This window comes from Galendromus occidentalis, unplaced genomic scaffold (genome assembly GCF_000255335.2).
Source record: "Galendromus occidentalis unplaced genomic scaffold, Mocc_1.1 scf7180000077528, whole genome shotgun sequence".
Taxonomy (NCBI): domain Eukaryota; kingdom Metazoa; phylum Arthropoda; class Arachnida; order Mesostigmata; family Phytoseiidae; genus Galendromus; species Galendromus occidentalis.
In genome coordinates this window covers 186,737-200,504 of record NW_003805516.1, presented here as the reverse complement: position 1 = coordinate 200,504, position 13,768 = coordinate 186,737, and the positions used below count along the sequence as shown (strand labels likewise).

Genomic DNA, 13,768 nt, shown 5'->3' with positions numbered 1-13,768 from the left:
TTAATAAATAATGTGATAACACTGAACCGCGTTTTTATGAGAGATTCTGCGGCAAGCTCTGATGCCGAGACTCGAAATTCCCTCGTCGATTCCGAGAATTCAAGTGACCATTGAACCACCAACAAGTGAAGGCGAACGCCGTGGACGAATTCTAGCCGTGAGTCGAGGGTGAGAGTGACTCGCGGATCCAGATGCCAAGGATTGGCGTATTGGCGTTGGATACGTATTGATAATCTGATGATTTTGTTTCAAGAAGGGGATGTAGCTCAGATGGTAGAGCGCTCGCTTAGCATGCGAGAGGTACTGGGATCGATACCCAGCATCTCCAATTTATTTTCCTTTTGCTTGCAACGCCGAGCACCCCCGAGATCTGTGGCGTGAACAACACCCCATCCCTGCCTGAGCCAAGAATGACCCAACAATGAGGGTCTTGCCCGAGCGCCATGGTATGGAAACATATGGTCAGTGTCTCGAGCCACGATTTTGCTCTGTACGGAATGAGCCAAATCAGAAAAACCGGGCCGCGCCGTCGCTGTCCGGAGCTAAGCTGACCGACGTCTGTTTTCGGACTCGCGACGAAACGACCGACCCTGCGGCTGCTAATGGTCGCCGGGGAAACGTAGTTGGTACTGTCTTCGCTCGTTACGAATACATGCTCCACTGACTGACCGAATGGCTGGTGGGGACGGGCAGCTCACTCATCTGGGGTCGCTTGTTGCCTGATCGCTTCATGAGCCTTCTTCACGGCTCTCTCGCGGGCTCAATAGATCGGCAATTAGACCCCAATCAGAGGAAGCACCTAGAACTTTGATCATCGCACCGTTTCGCGGCCGTGCTGGCGACGACACAGAGCAGAAACTCCGGTATCACAGATACGCATGCGTCTTTTCGGATTCGGATCCCGGGAAAGAGAAGTAATACATTTTGCTTACTCGGAACTGCATGAATATCCAGAGTCGATTTCGTCCCTGCAGACAGTGGTATGCCTCGTTCGGCTGAGGTTTTTTCTTTATTCCCTCGGAAAGCTTTGCTGATGGCAGAGGAAGTTTTTCGCGGAGGAAAAAAAGCTCATCGATACAAGTAGCGAAGATTCCCGCCATTCTGTGCCTTCTACTCCGCGGAGCTGACTCCGGAACGCCGGACGATACCGCGTGTCGAGAAAAGCATCCACGTCACTTGGGTATTTGGAGTATGCTGCACGCGTCGGTATGCTTGACTACTCCCCCAGCCGCTGTCGAAATGTCGGAGAGTCGCTGAGAGCAGAAACAGCGAGTGGACGACACAAACAAAAGTGGCAATCCTGGAAATAGGTCCAACAGCAGGATACATGACAGTCGGGCCTTACGAGCGGATAACATTCTTTCTGAGATGACCTCACTACTGATAGAGGGGCAGCGTTAGGGAAATGGCAAGCGGAGTCGATCTACAGCTGCAGGAATCTCCGCTACAATGGACTCCAATTCCGGATTTTTCACATTCCCCGGCCTCGACAGGATGATCCCGACAAACAAGTCTGGAGAGAGGGGATCGATGTTTTCAGAGTCCGACGCAGAACAACATCTCGGGAAAATGCCCTTTTGCCCCTCACTCGACAGAACGACGCCGCCAGCAGTTTTCGACGGCAATTCGCCCGATAGGAGTCAATCGTCCGGATACTACTAGGCGAAGATTTCCTCAGTCAGGGTATCTCGCTGTGAAAGTCTTTCCGATCGAGGGAATCTCTCCGCATCGTTCCGATAACGAATGTTCAAGAATATGGAGGGACTTTCGTTTTGTGGGCCTGGGTTAAGAGATTTACGGTGACGACTGAAAGAAATTTTTCGAATGACCACCTGCCGCGATTGTATCAATGAGCGTTGGATACGGTAATCAATGGGATCGTTTTGATAACATCTCTCGCTTCAATATACAGCGCTACCTGGTACCGAGTCGTGGATCGCCGCGACAAACGGCATCAACGAATTCTTCGGGGAAACACTACCGAATCGGACGGCAGCGGACCGGAGAAGCGTGATTATTTCATGATTTCGTCACATAGCGAGCAGAATACGCTCTCCCTGTGGGTGAAACCTCCTTCGGGTTAAAACGGTGCGGCGTGTTCCGCGGCCGTCCTTCGGCCACAGGCCGATTGCGGGATGGACCCTACATTCAGTCCATGGAAGTATGCTCTCTGCGACCGAGCCAGCTCGAGGGGAGGATCCGGGTCCGAGGAGGGTCTCGGTGGACTCCCAGATCAGAATCAAGGTCCTGTAACCGCGCAGCATTTGTCGGTGTCCACATAGTTCCAGATTCTTGATCCTCGCAGCGATTTCGGGAGTCAGATGAGTCGGAAGTCGGAAGCGATGTTCGAACTGCCTCCCCCCCGTAACATGCAGGCCTCACTCGCGTTGAGGGCACAAAGAATTTTCCGGCCGTCCTATAGTGGGGAACACTTCCTCACAGCATCGAGACGGCCCCGACGCGTAATCCATCTCGGACTGGCGATTAGTGATAATTATCACTAATAATCACAATCACTGATCGACCGTCCATCTCACGAGGGATGGACGGAGGATGGATGGATGGATGGAGAGGATTACTAGAGACGCTGACCCCGACAAGACTGGTCTACCCGAGCCTCTGTCGAATTCGTACCGAATCCCGATCGGCGACTTCGTCTGCAGACGATGCACTGCAGGATTGAAGTTCTGAAGGACTTCTGATATTATTCCCAGGACTCCCGAAAATGAGACAGCGGGTTTTATCGATGTTCGAAGCACACGAATCGCTCATCAAAAATGATTGAGGAGCTCTTGAATTGGATTCGTTTAGATTTCTTCGAAACGTACATTTACTGCGTTTATATAGGTACTCTTGTCTTATACCCCTGAATATCCTTCCCCCGGCACCCCCCTCGAGGGGTGAGCTGTACTTGACCGATCTCGTTCGCCCAGGTTTTCGGAGTTGCCTTCGTCCTTCGAGGGGCCGCTTGGGTGGTGTCTGGCGGGAGTCTGATTCGGAACGGGAACTCCTCCGACGAGATTGAGACCTCCTCGCTATCCGGGACTGAGTTCCCGAAAACCACAAAAAAACAGAAGGAATGGTTGTCTGCTTCTTGCTTCGCCTCCGCGAAGAAGCTCGCGGATGGTGATACTTGATTAGGCGTACCCAAGCAGAGGCATCAACCCGACCGACATGAGATCAGGCCTCTATCGCATATCTTAGCCCACGTCGCGCCAATCGGATACTAGTCGCCGAAAGTGGAACCGAGTGAAAGAATGATACAGTTCTCTCCGCTCGCCCTCTTCGTTTTCACCCTTTATTATGCCCCGATGCCGAGAACAGCAAAGCAGGAAGAACGTTGCACGGAACATTTTAAACTCTATATAAATAATTCACAGAAGCATGATGTCCAGGGCTTGACTTGCCGACCCTGATTGACTCGCTCGGTACAGACTCATCATAGCCATCATTCGCAGCAGCACAAGAAAATAAAAGAAATTTATGCCGATCCTGGGAGCGTTGATGTCTTCGAAAACACTTGTCGGGTAATGAGTCACGAGCACTTGAACGGAAATTGACGAGGCGACGTATTTACATTATTTACATATGGCAGTTGACTCCGTTTTGGCCCCCGAACAAGTGCACTGCTGGCAGACATTGAGACTGAATTCGATCCTGATCCAGTCTCAACGGATTACCCATACCATCGAATTCAAGCTTCCTTCAGGGAGGTTCCGAGTGTAATGCGAGGGAGCGGGTTCTTAATCCCGGACCTCCGGGTAACTATGCAGGGCAGTTCTCGTTCATTTCCTCGTGCAGGTGTTGCGGTTTCCACGAAGACATCTGCCAAGATTAGTGATGTAGATGGTGTCTGCGGGACAATTGTGTACGAAGCCTTTGAGTCCGTTCTTTCCGGGTGCGCAGACGACGAATTTCGTGCAGTCGTTGGGGTGGATGAAAACACCTCGTTTGTTACAGTCGACCGTGTCCTTATCGATGACGATCAGAGCCGGCGCGTAAGGATCGTTTGTTGGTTCTTCGGTTACCACTGGTCTTCTAGAAGGGCGCGGCGTAGTTATGACGACCGCCCTTCTGGGAGAAGTTGGAGGATCTGGTCTATACGTCGATTGTGGTCGGTATGTGACGGCGACGTAAGGTCTAGCCGTCGTGAAGGCCACGGTCGCTCTCTGGGTCTGGGGCGGCACCGTCGGCCTAGAAGTTGGGGCAGGGGTGACGTCATCGTAATAGTCATAGTAGTAATCGTCATCGTCTTCCAGGGGTGGGGGTAGGGCGGTCGTGGTTCTCACCGCGACGGTGGTCGGGACTGTCCTCGGGGCGGTGAACGCAGCGGTATTCGACTCCGAAGTCTTCCTGCGTCTGACGTTTCGGCCTTCGTCATGACCGGAGCTCGGGTCCGGAACTAGAGTATCGAGAAGTACGGCCTGCGAGGGATTGGTTTGCGACCGCTGAGGAGAATCGTACTGGAATTGATTTTGCTGAGAGACCCGCTGAGGTGCGTCATAGTTGAAGCTCGTCGACGAGGTGTGCTGAGGTACGTCGTAATTGAAGTTGGAATGAGTATCTTGGGGTACTCTCCGTTGTGGTGCCTCGTAGTTGAACGCTGCGGCTTGCGGGGTTCGCGCTGGCGTCTGGTACTCGAATTGCGGCGATGCTTGACGGGGAAGAGTGTTTTGAGGAGGAGTCACGTCCCGTCTATCATCGAAGGGCGCAGTAGATCGTTGCGGAGGATCGTTGTAGGTGAAAGTGTTCTCTCGAGGTCTCGTCTCCCGCGGTGGTGGATCGTTGTAGGTGAAAGTAGGCGGAGGAGGCCTCGACGTGTCTCGTTGGGGAGTCTGGTATTCGAATTGGATCGGTTGTCGATTCACGCTGCGCTCGTCCGCAGCAAATGGCGGAGGCGGTCTCGATTGACGCTGATGCGGCTCGTCGAACGGCGATTCCGTCGTCGCGCGTCTGGAGGTCGACGAAGTCCTATCTGGGCTATTGTACAAAAACGCCGAGTTCGTGGATTTCGGAGAGTCCTTGGGATCGGCCCGATTCCGAGCTTCGGAGAACGCGAACGATGGCAGGGGTTCATCGAAGACGAACTCAGGCTCATCGTTCCTCGGTGCAGGAGCTTCAGTCGACGGGGTAGGCGCCGGTTTCTCCTCGGGGAGGTTCCTGGCACTTCCCTCGGAGAAGCCGAAAGCCGGTACCCCGCCAAGATCGAAACGGTCCTCGTTGTAAGGTGCACGGGCGAGCGGGTTGTCGAGCTGCGGCTTCCTCTTCTTCTTGCGATTCGAAGGATCTTCAGGGTTCTGGGGCGGGGCGCTCACTTGGCCATCGGATTCGCGACGAGGTTGCCTGTGGTTTTCAGCCAGGGGGCGATCCTTAGGATCGACGTAGCTGAACTGGAATGGACTGATCGCGTCTTCAGGTGGAGGCTGTGCTTGGCGGATGGGCGCCACGTAGACGTTCAGATTCGCGTCGGGCTGCGTCTGGCGACCCGATGGGTTGGCGTACTGTTGGAAGAGAGGGACGGGCTCCTGGTAATGAGCTTGCGCGGGTCTTCGGATGTTGGTTCCGGGCTCGACAGGTGTCTGCTGGGGATCGATGAAAGCTTGTGCTTGGAGGTTAGACTGGGTCTGGAAGCCGACCTGCGGCGGAAGTCCCCGGACTTGACTGGCTTGGGCGGGAGGAGGGGGCGTTCCATCGTTTCTGTTGTCTGGAAACCGAGAGAGAAGGGAAATTGTAATGACGTCCTATTGCACTCTCTAAGCTCTCGGGAAAAAAAATGGAGCAATGTCTTTCCCTCAGCTATTTCATATTTCTCCATCAAAATCCTCTCGAGTCAATCACGAGAGGAAGTCCATGCGGTTCGAATACCTTTCAGATGGTCCTTGAGGAGCTTCACCAGTTCTGCGATGCTGTCGTCCTTTTTGGGTTCCTGTTTCCTCTGCTGCCTCCGGGTTCCGCTCGAGGGTTTCTCGGTTGGTTCGAGAGTTTGTTCGACCTCTTCGTAGTCCTCGTCATCGTCAATTGGCGCGGGGGTCGTTGTGGTTAATTTTCTCTGGTTAGTTCTACGCTTCGTGGAGAACGCCTTAGTTGTGGCACTGGGAGCTGGAGTAGTACTTGTGGGTGAGGTGGAAGTAGTAGTTGTGGTCCGGAGGGTGGTTCGGGACGACGTGCTGCACGGGAGAGAGAATAAGGGTTATGAAGTCGGGGTGGGACGGTTATTGATTCGGGGAAAATGACGGATGGAAATCAATCTGGATAGCATGGTCGATCAAATTCGGCTGCAAATAGTTTGGAAGCCGAGGCATTATCGAGTTGACTCGGGCCCCGATCTGAATACTCTCGAATCAAGTGGGAACATTCTCCTGTGATTCTCAGGGTTCCCAATGAAGCTCGATGAAGATCTCATTCCCTACCGAGACTTTGAACGCCTGCTCGATGGTTTCGCCGTCGTTGTGGTTTCTTCCTCCTCAGGCTCGGCGGTCGTGGTGGTAGTCTTCGATTTACTTTTTGACTTCTTTTTGCTCTTGTCCCCTTTGCATTTGACCCTTTCCTTGAAATCGCACGACTCTGTCTTGGGGTTGAAATGGAGATTGCTCGGGCAAGTGAAAGTGTGGGCCACGATCCCCAAATCAGCGGGACCAGAGTCCAAACACCAGAAATATTTCCTGCAATCCTTTTCGTTCGGGAAGAATCCTTCGTCCTCGCATTCGAATGGCATTCCAGGATCGGGGGTCGTTGGTGGTTCTGGGGTCGTGAACAGAAGGCCAGTTTCTGAAAGACATATTCCTTATGTTGAAAACTCGTCGGCTGTGTCTATCGTTCAATTTCTAGTTTGCACTGGGAGACATGATTTTCCATCACCTTTCGGAGCTTTGGTCGTCGTGACTGCCGTCTTTGTCTTGGTTCGACTGCTTCTGGAAGATTCTTTTTTCTCTTCTGGAGCGCTGGCGATCCTCGGTCGCACTGAGGAGCTCTCAGCTTCGAGAAGGTGCTCCCGCAGTGCACTGATCAGGGGCGACTCCCCTCCTCCACAAGAGCCTCTAAAATCGTCGTTGTCCAGAGTCCAGACCATGGCTCCACCCAAACCTGAACGGAGCACGAAGTAAGAGACAGGATTCGTCCGGGCGTCACCCTTAACGAAACTAGGAATTCAATTCCGTAGCGCGGACAATCTGATTTTCTCATCGTGAACTTCACTCTTAAGAGTCGTCAGAGGGGTATTCTGATGATTTTTATCGAGAGTCGAGGAACTCTTGCCTTTCTCCTTGATGTACTTGACTTTGTTCGCGATCATTATCTCATCGTCGAAACCGACCCATTGTGTTCCTTTGATGGCCATCGGACCCATGATGCCTTCGTGGGGTCGGATCAGTTCCCAACCTTTCTCATTGACTGCCTGACAGATCTGGAAGCAGGTTGTCGGCTCATGACAGTCACTATTCTATAGTATTGATTTTGTGCCGTCACTATGCGCCCGCGATGAATAGTCTCTGGGGGTACTCGGAAAGCTTTCGCGGACTTTTCATGAATTTTTGCTCTAACGAAGAGTTTCCGAAGTTTTCATACAACTCTACCTCATAGTACGCGAGATAGCCCTTCTCTCGGGTGGCTTCGCCCTGCTCCCCGGGTCCGTCCGCCGGTGCGTCGAGATCGGCATCATCGACATTTGTCAACGTGTACGATCTACCATAAGTCGGAATGCCCAGAATCAGTTTTTTCGCCGGGGCGCCTTTCTTCAAGTAATAGTTCACCGTCCAATCGACATTCAAGGTATTCTCGTCGTCCCACTCCTTCACGTCGCTCCGGGCTTTGAGGGGAGCGTGGTGATTGGTCGTAGGCTCAAACGCCGTGTGATAGTCGTAAGTGAGCACGTTCAAGAAGTCCGCGTATTTCGAAATTGTCTGCACATCGAAACCTTGGTCGATGTAATCTTTTCCTGCCGGTACAGCGACCGATAGAAGGAGGCGTTCTTTTCCATTCGTTTTTTCGGCATCGAACGCTTCCCTGAGCTCCTTGATGAGCAGAGCGTAGCCTTCACGATCTTCGGGTCTTCCCCCATCTCTGAATGTCGGATACTCCCAATCGAGATCGAGACCGTCAAATCCATGAGTCCGGCAGAACTTGACTGCACTCCGCACGAAAGCCTGACGATTTCCTTCGTCTTCCACCATCTCGGTGAAACGCTTCGAGCCCTCATTCCAACCACCGACTGCTACCATGGTCTTGAGCGCGGGGTTGTATTGTTTTAAACCAACGAACTTTTTGTAGTTTCCCTGCTCTATGTCGTTGTACGGGTCGAACGGCTTCAACTCCCACTTCTTGTTGAAACCGGCGAAAGCGTAGATGAGATGGGAACACAGGAACGGATTGATGTTTTGCGGAGTGAATTTCGCAAGACCGGGTCGGTAGACCGCCCAATTCGAATAGTAGCAGACCATCTTGATGTCTGTGAGAACATTGTCGCGAGAGAATTCTGTTCTCTTCGATGGCGAACGCTCGGAAGACGCCTTCGGCTGAAGTGAAGTCGTAGGTCGCTTGATAATCCCTGAAATAGATGCGGTTCAAGTTATCCAGATATCGTGCGCAAATGTTCAGCGTTTGTAGATGAATACGATCAATCACCGCGGTTTTTCGTTAGAACCAGTCCAATGGATGCTTGTCAGTCGCGTGCATTTAGAAGCAACATGTCGATTAGCTCATTCAGAAAACACTTCCTCAATAGAATAGCGCCACGCTCTTCGTCTGACAGGCGCGTTGGCATTTTAGCGAAAAAAACAACACGATCGACCAACATAACGGGTGGCCAGCTGTTTGCCAAAACTGTGTGTTTAGATAGAGGTCTGCTTCTATTTTCCTTCGCCCGATAACTGTGTGGTCGCTATTCCTCGATTCTTCTTCCTTATTTCGTCTTCTTGTGGACGATGAATTAAACACCTCACTTAACGGCTACTCGGCGCGAAACCGTGCGATGCGGTTCGAGTACCGTTCCATCGACGGTGAACATCTACTCTCCCTTCGCGGGCACGCTCCGCCAAGCTCGCTTCTGGCTAACTATCTGAGGTGTGAAGCTCTGCTGTTTTTCGTGTCTTTTCACTTCGACAATGTCCATCTTGCTACTGCCGGCACACCACATAGACGTATGGCACACTCTGGCGTCACTCTGGCGGCCGTGACATCTGCCAAAGCGCGTCAGAGGACTAAATGCCGACGATTCCACTCAAGGGAAGAGATTCCCATCGTTTTCACACAGCCTTCCGTTATGACGCCATCGCTATCGTCATTTTTCTCCGTACGTTTCGGAAGCAACCTTGCCTCCACAGCCAGCTGTGGTCAGCGTTCACTGACAGCTCCGGTTTATCTCATCATTCAATGCGGAGCGGGAGAAATTTTTTTTTTGGGGTATCCTCGAGCAGAGCCCGGCGCTCGGAAATGCAGCCCAGCTATGCCGTCCGGGGATCGGATCGAAACATTCTTGACGTTCTCAGTTGAATTCACGATCTATCGGTTGTGGGAGGGGTGGTGCACTCGCGTCGGATTTCAGTGTAACGGTCTTGTCGACAGACTGAAGAACAACAACTATTCCGATGATGGTGATGGCTCCTACGACGCTCATTCAGATTGCACAACGCTTTCGTTTTCATGTGTTCTTCTTTTTCAGAGGCTCTGACCGATCGGCTCGCTGTTGATCACTGCGGTAACGTAAGGAGCACGGAAAGCCGATAATACTCACTAGCCGCTCCCAACAGTGACTGCATTCCGTCCGGTGGTAACGCTTAGTTTCATCTTCTCGGATCTTTCCCCTCCAGTCGTTCCAGAATGATGAATGAAACAATGAAAATTGTTGGAGCTGAGAGAGACGATAAAATTACGGGAAGCGATTCGAGTTCTTGGCTCTATTAAGAAGTGAGAAGAGACAAATCCCCGGAGCATCGCCGAAAAGCATTGTGGAATTCAGAAAAGAATTGATATTGTATCGAGAGCTGTAGCTATCTCGTTCCGTCCCAGTGCATCTCGGGTCCAGTGGCGAGCGGAGCGGGATGTCGCGACGTGGAAATGAAGAAACGCCTCCATCTCCACGGAGATGTCACTCTTGCTCTAGCACCATAAAGTCCTCAGTCGGACGCGCGACGACGAACATCGGGGTCTGGGAAGACAACGAACCCGTTGTACCGCTCAGCAAGAAGCGATGGCTTAATTTGTATATCTATCGTTTCCGTGAAGAGCCTTCCGTCGTCGATTTGACGTTTTGATAGATTTCGATGAACTTTCCACCGAGTTTTTTTCGGAGTCAGACATCCGCTTCGCAAAACGATTTTGCATATCAGATTATTGGTCTTGTTTGTTTCCGAATACTCATACGGTGGAGATGAATCTCCCGAGAATCAATTAACTAGCCAGACAACTTGCGCAGCTGATCGGATGCGTCAAAAATAATCCGAAAACAGCAAGACCGATTCCGAGAGTTTCTCAAGAGAGACGGACATTCGCAGCCTGCGCTCCCGCCGATGCTGTAGAGAACCCTCTCTGAATCGCTTGAGGGACTCGTTTTTATTCGATAAACATCATACAACATGCGTCGGCGCACTTATTCTATTTGCAGAACGGCATGATGAGCATGGATTTCTTAGGCAACGAGTCGTTGAAGAAAAGTACCGGTGTGGCAAGGGTTTGCCCAATGCGAGATCGGATCGAAAGATCTCCACCATCAGACGGATCCGACCGAGCGCACGTAAACAGACCGGACCATCGTCTCCGCAAAAGCCCAAAGAACCACCGTTTGTGGGTGCTGTCTTTTGTCCGCAACGCAATCACCCATACTGTCCTCATGACGAATTCGGTTTCAAAGCCCAAGTCTGCTTGGGCGAGTGACGCCCATCGGACCTGATCTGTCCATTTTCTCGATAACCGCCTACACGAAGAAGTACAGTGGCGTTGACAGGATTCTTCTTGAGGGGTAGGCTACATCGGGTCCTCACATGGGCTGATTTACAACATGGCGACCCGCTCCTATACCTTAGTATTACGAACTCTCAATCTCGGAGGGGGCTATAGCCCCCTAGTCTCCTCTCTGCGGACGCGCCTGAAGAAGTGTGCGTTTCGAGTCAGAAAAGAGTCGAGAAGTACTGTGAGAGCCCCGCTGCATTACTCTAGTTAGTTGACCGGAGATCTTCTGCGCCCGGAGCGTGAAACCGTCGGACTACTGCATACACCACCGGGGACGTGGGGCACGCGTGGTCTGACGAAGTCGTTGTCGGTTATCTTTGAAAGTCACTTAGACAGACGAATAGACAGACAGACGGGGACATCCACCGAATTCCCAGTGCAGCAGAACACAGGGTGTCCTTCACTACGTAACGGGCTGAGTCAAGGCTGCTGTGGATACGTTGGTGGGACTCCTACGAAGTTTCGTGGGATCTTTCGGATGTCCCGAGAGCTTGGAGTTATGACACGGGCTGGTTTCCACATTAGCAGACAGGGATGACTCGGGAGATCAAGAGGAAATATTCTTTGAGTAGAGTGGAACACTTTCAGAATCTCTTAGCGCGAGGGCTCATTCGTGGATCTATCGTCTCTGAATTTCAGAACTTTTTCCAGAGGGGGCGAGGACAGAGCCGTCACGATGGCAAGGAAGAAGATGCAAACGAAAGCGGCTCCCAGTGATTTTGCAGAGGGTCGCTGACTTTTGATCGGCTTGAACGAGCCCCTAATGTATCCATTTTCCAACACGTGTCGGTCTTCATCTGTGAAGCCCGTCCAGGAATGTTTCGATAATTCCGTTGTCCGTCGTGGGCGGAGGAGCCCCATCCAAATGATGCGGGATCGTCTCCGGTCACGGTCCGATGTTCGGAAGTTGTTGAATCTACTGTAAGACGTTCGGCCTGCTCATTGAACCCAGCCTTAGCCAGCGAGGCGCTTCGCTCATACAAATGACAGGAGAAAAACGAGCAGAACCGCGGAAGTCCAACACTGAGTCACTTGGCAACGTCAAAGAACAGACTAGCTCGACAGCTCGACACTGGCCAGCTGACAGAGCCCGCAAGGACCGCGTGTGGTCGGAGCGACGGGCGTTCGTACACCTGTGTGTTGTTGCGGTTCAATCGTGTCATTGACGAGACGTCTCTTTTGGTCAGTGCTTTCCCGGGGATTCCACAATTATCTCAGCCTGACTCCGAATTCGATTATTATGAAATTATTGAGAACCAATCCTGATTGATGGCTTCGATTTCTGGGTCCGTTCCTGCGGCCAGCCATCATCCCTCCACAGATGCGAAAGTCAGGTGACGGAAGCAGCCAGATCGGGAGCGAGATGAAGTTTTAAGCGAATTCCAGTCCATATGAGAATGTCTGTCAGTGGGTGGGCGTTCTCACGGCCTGACTGGGCTGGAGCGATTACCACGGACACGGCTTTTTCCGATCGGATGCATCTGACTTCAACTATTCCTGGCGGCAGTGAGCATGGTTGAACCATATATTGAGCATTGCTTAGAAAACTCCAAAACCGAAAACGAGACTTTCGCGCTGCATGAAGACAATCCTCAATTTAATCCGTGGTTTAGGCTCTTACTTAGTGGTGCTTCTAGTCAAAATACTAGACCTGTGAAATCTTGCACTTGCGTAAGCTCGCTTCTCACGATTCCCATTAGAGAACATCACGAGTAGAGCTGTCAAGCAGAAAGCGCAATTTGAACCGATTTTGAGAGCTGTCAAATATTTTCTAGCCAAGAAAAGTTCCTATTTTCACCAAAAGTCATCGGCTTGCATCGGTGGCGTGAAAGCGTGCGGAATGGCGAAATCTAGCCGATGAATTCTTTCGTTAGATGACGATTGACCTAACATATCCGATTGTCCAAAGTGAATGTTTTCCTATGCTCTCGTCGATCATATGTATTTGACTTGCACACGGCTTATCATTCTGTCGGGATTCTCAATGGGAGACTTACTCTGACCGTGCACGAGGCCGCTGCTCAGAGCGATTGCGAGGGCTGCCCAGCCCGTCACCTTCATCTGAAAAAACGAATCGATACAATGAAAATGCGCGTCAGGATTGAGAATGCCTCGTTTCCTGACGGGAGTACTTAACAATTCAGCGCCTAAGTTTCTTCTTCCTCATATCTAGCTCTTGGATCAGAATCCTCCGATCGGTAACAAGTGAGAGCCAATGATACTCAGAGCTATTGAGGGATTATGTTCTCTCGAAAGAGTACATGAAGCACCCGGTACAGGCCTCGTCCGAGCAAAGTCCGATCTTCGTCTCGTTTCTTCCGATCATAGGTGGTAAGTCAATTATTGCCGTCCCGTTCCGTACACCCGGAAAGCGATGAAGAGGAAAAATCTTGAAGAAAAGCCGAAAGTGTCGGGAATCGAAAGAGACGAACATAAAGTATCCGGGAAATTGGACGTGGCCGTTGCATCGTATCTCAGACGTTCTTTCGGGATTATCAGCTCGACGAAAACTGTGTGAGTTGCTTGAGTCGTTTTCGGCCCGTCATCTGTTCAATCGTCGACGGTGTTATCAATTGCCCATATTCGGTATCGACGATGGCATCACAAACTATATTCACAGTAGCTCCCAGCGAAAAGTCTCATTGTTAGAGTTTCTGCAGCGTCCAACTTCGGGAGGTCAAAGGTGCGCCAGACATTTCCCGCTACTTGAAAGGTGAATAAAGCGACGACGAGCAACGGAAGCGCTACCCTAGATCACCAGAGCGATCGAGAAGCGTTTCTGAGGAACAGAACGGAGCGGATAAGGTCCGGAGGATTATGGAAAATC

At 51.5% G+C, this 13,768-nt stretch overlaps 1 protein-coding gene and 1 non-coding gene across 2 annotated transcripts; one reads left to right on the top strand and one right to left on the bottom strand.

Moving 5' to 3' along the window:
* The first annotated feature begins 255 nt into the window (after positions 1-255).
* On the top strand, positions 256-328 carry TRNAA-AGC (transfer RNA alanine (anticodon AGC)). The gene has a single exon. It is a non-coding gene; the product is annotated as a tRNA-Ala (tRNA).
* Positions 329-3,785: 3,457 nt separating this feature from the next.
* On the bottom strand, positions 3,786-13,002 carry LOC100906468 (flocculation protein FLO11-like). The gene is given in 6 exon segments (XM_029112808.1): positions 3,786-5,704; positions 5,866-6,167; positions 6,411-7,083; positions 7,255-7,402; positions 7,572-8,542; positions 12,939-13,002. Coding segments are annotated over 6 exon segments (4,077 nt in total).
* Between the last annotated feature and the right edge of the window lie 766 nt (positions 13,003-13,768).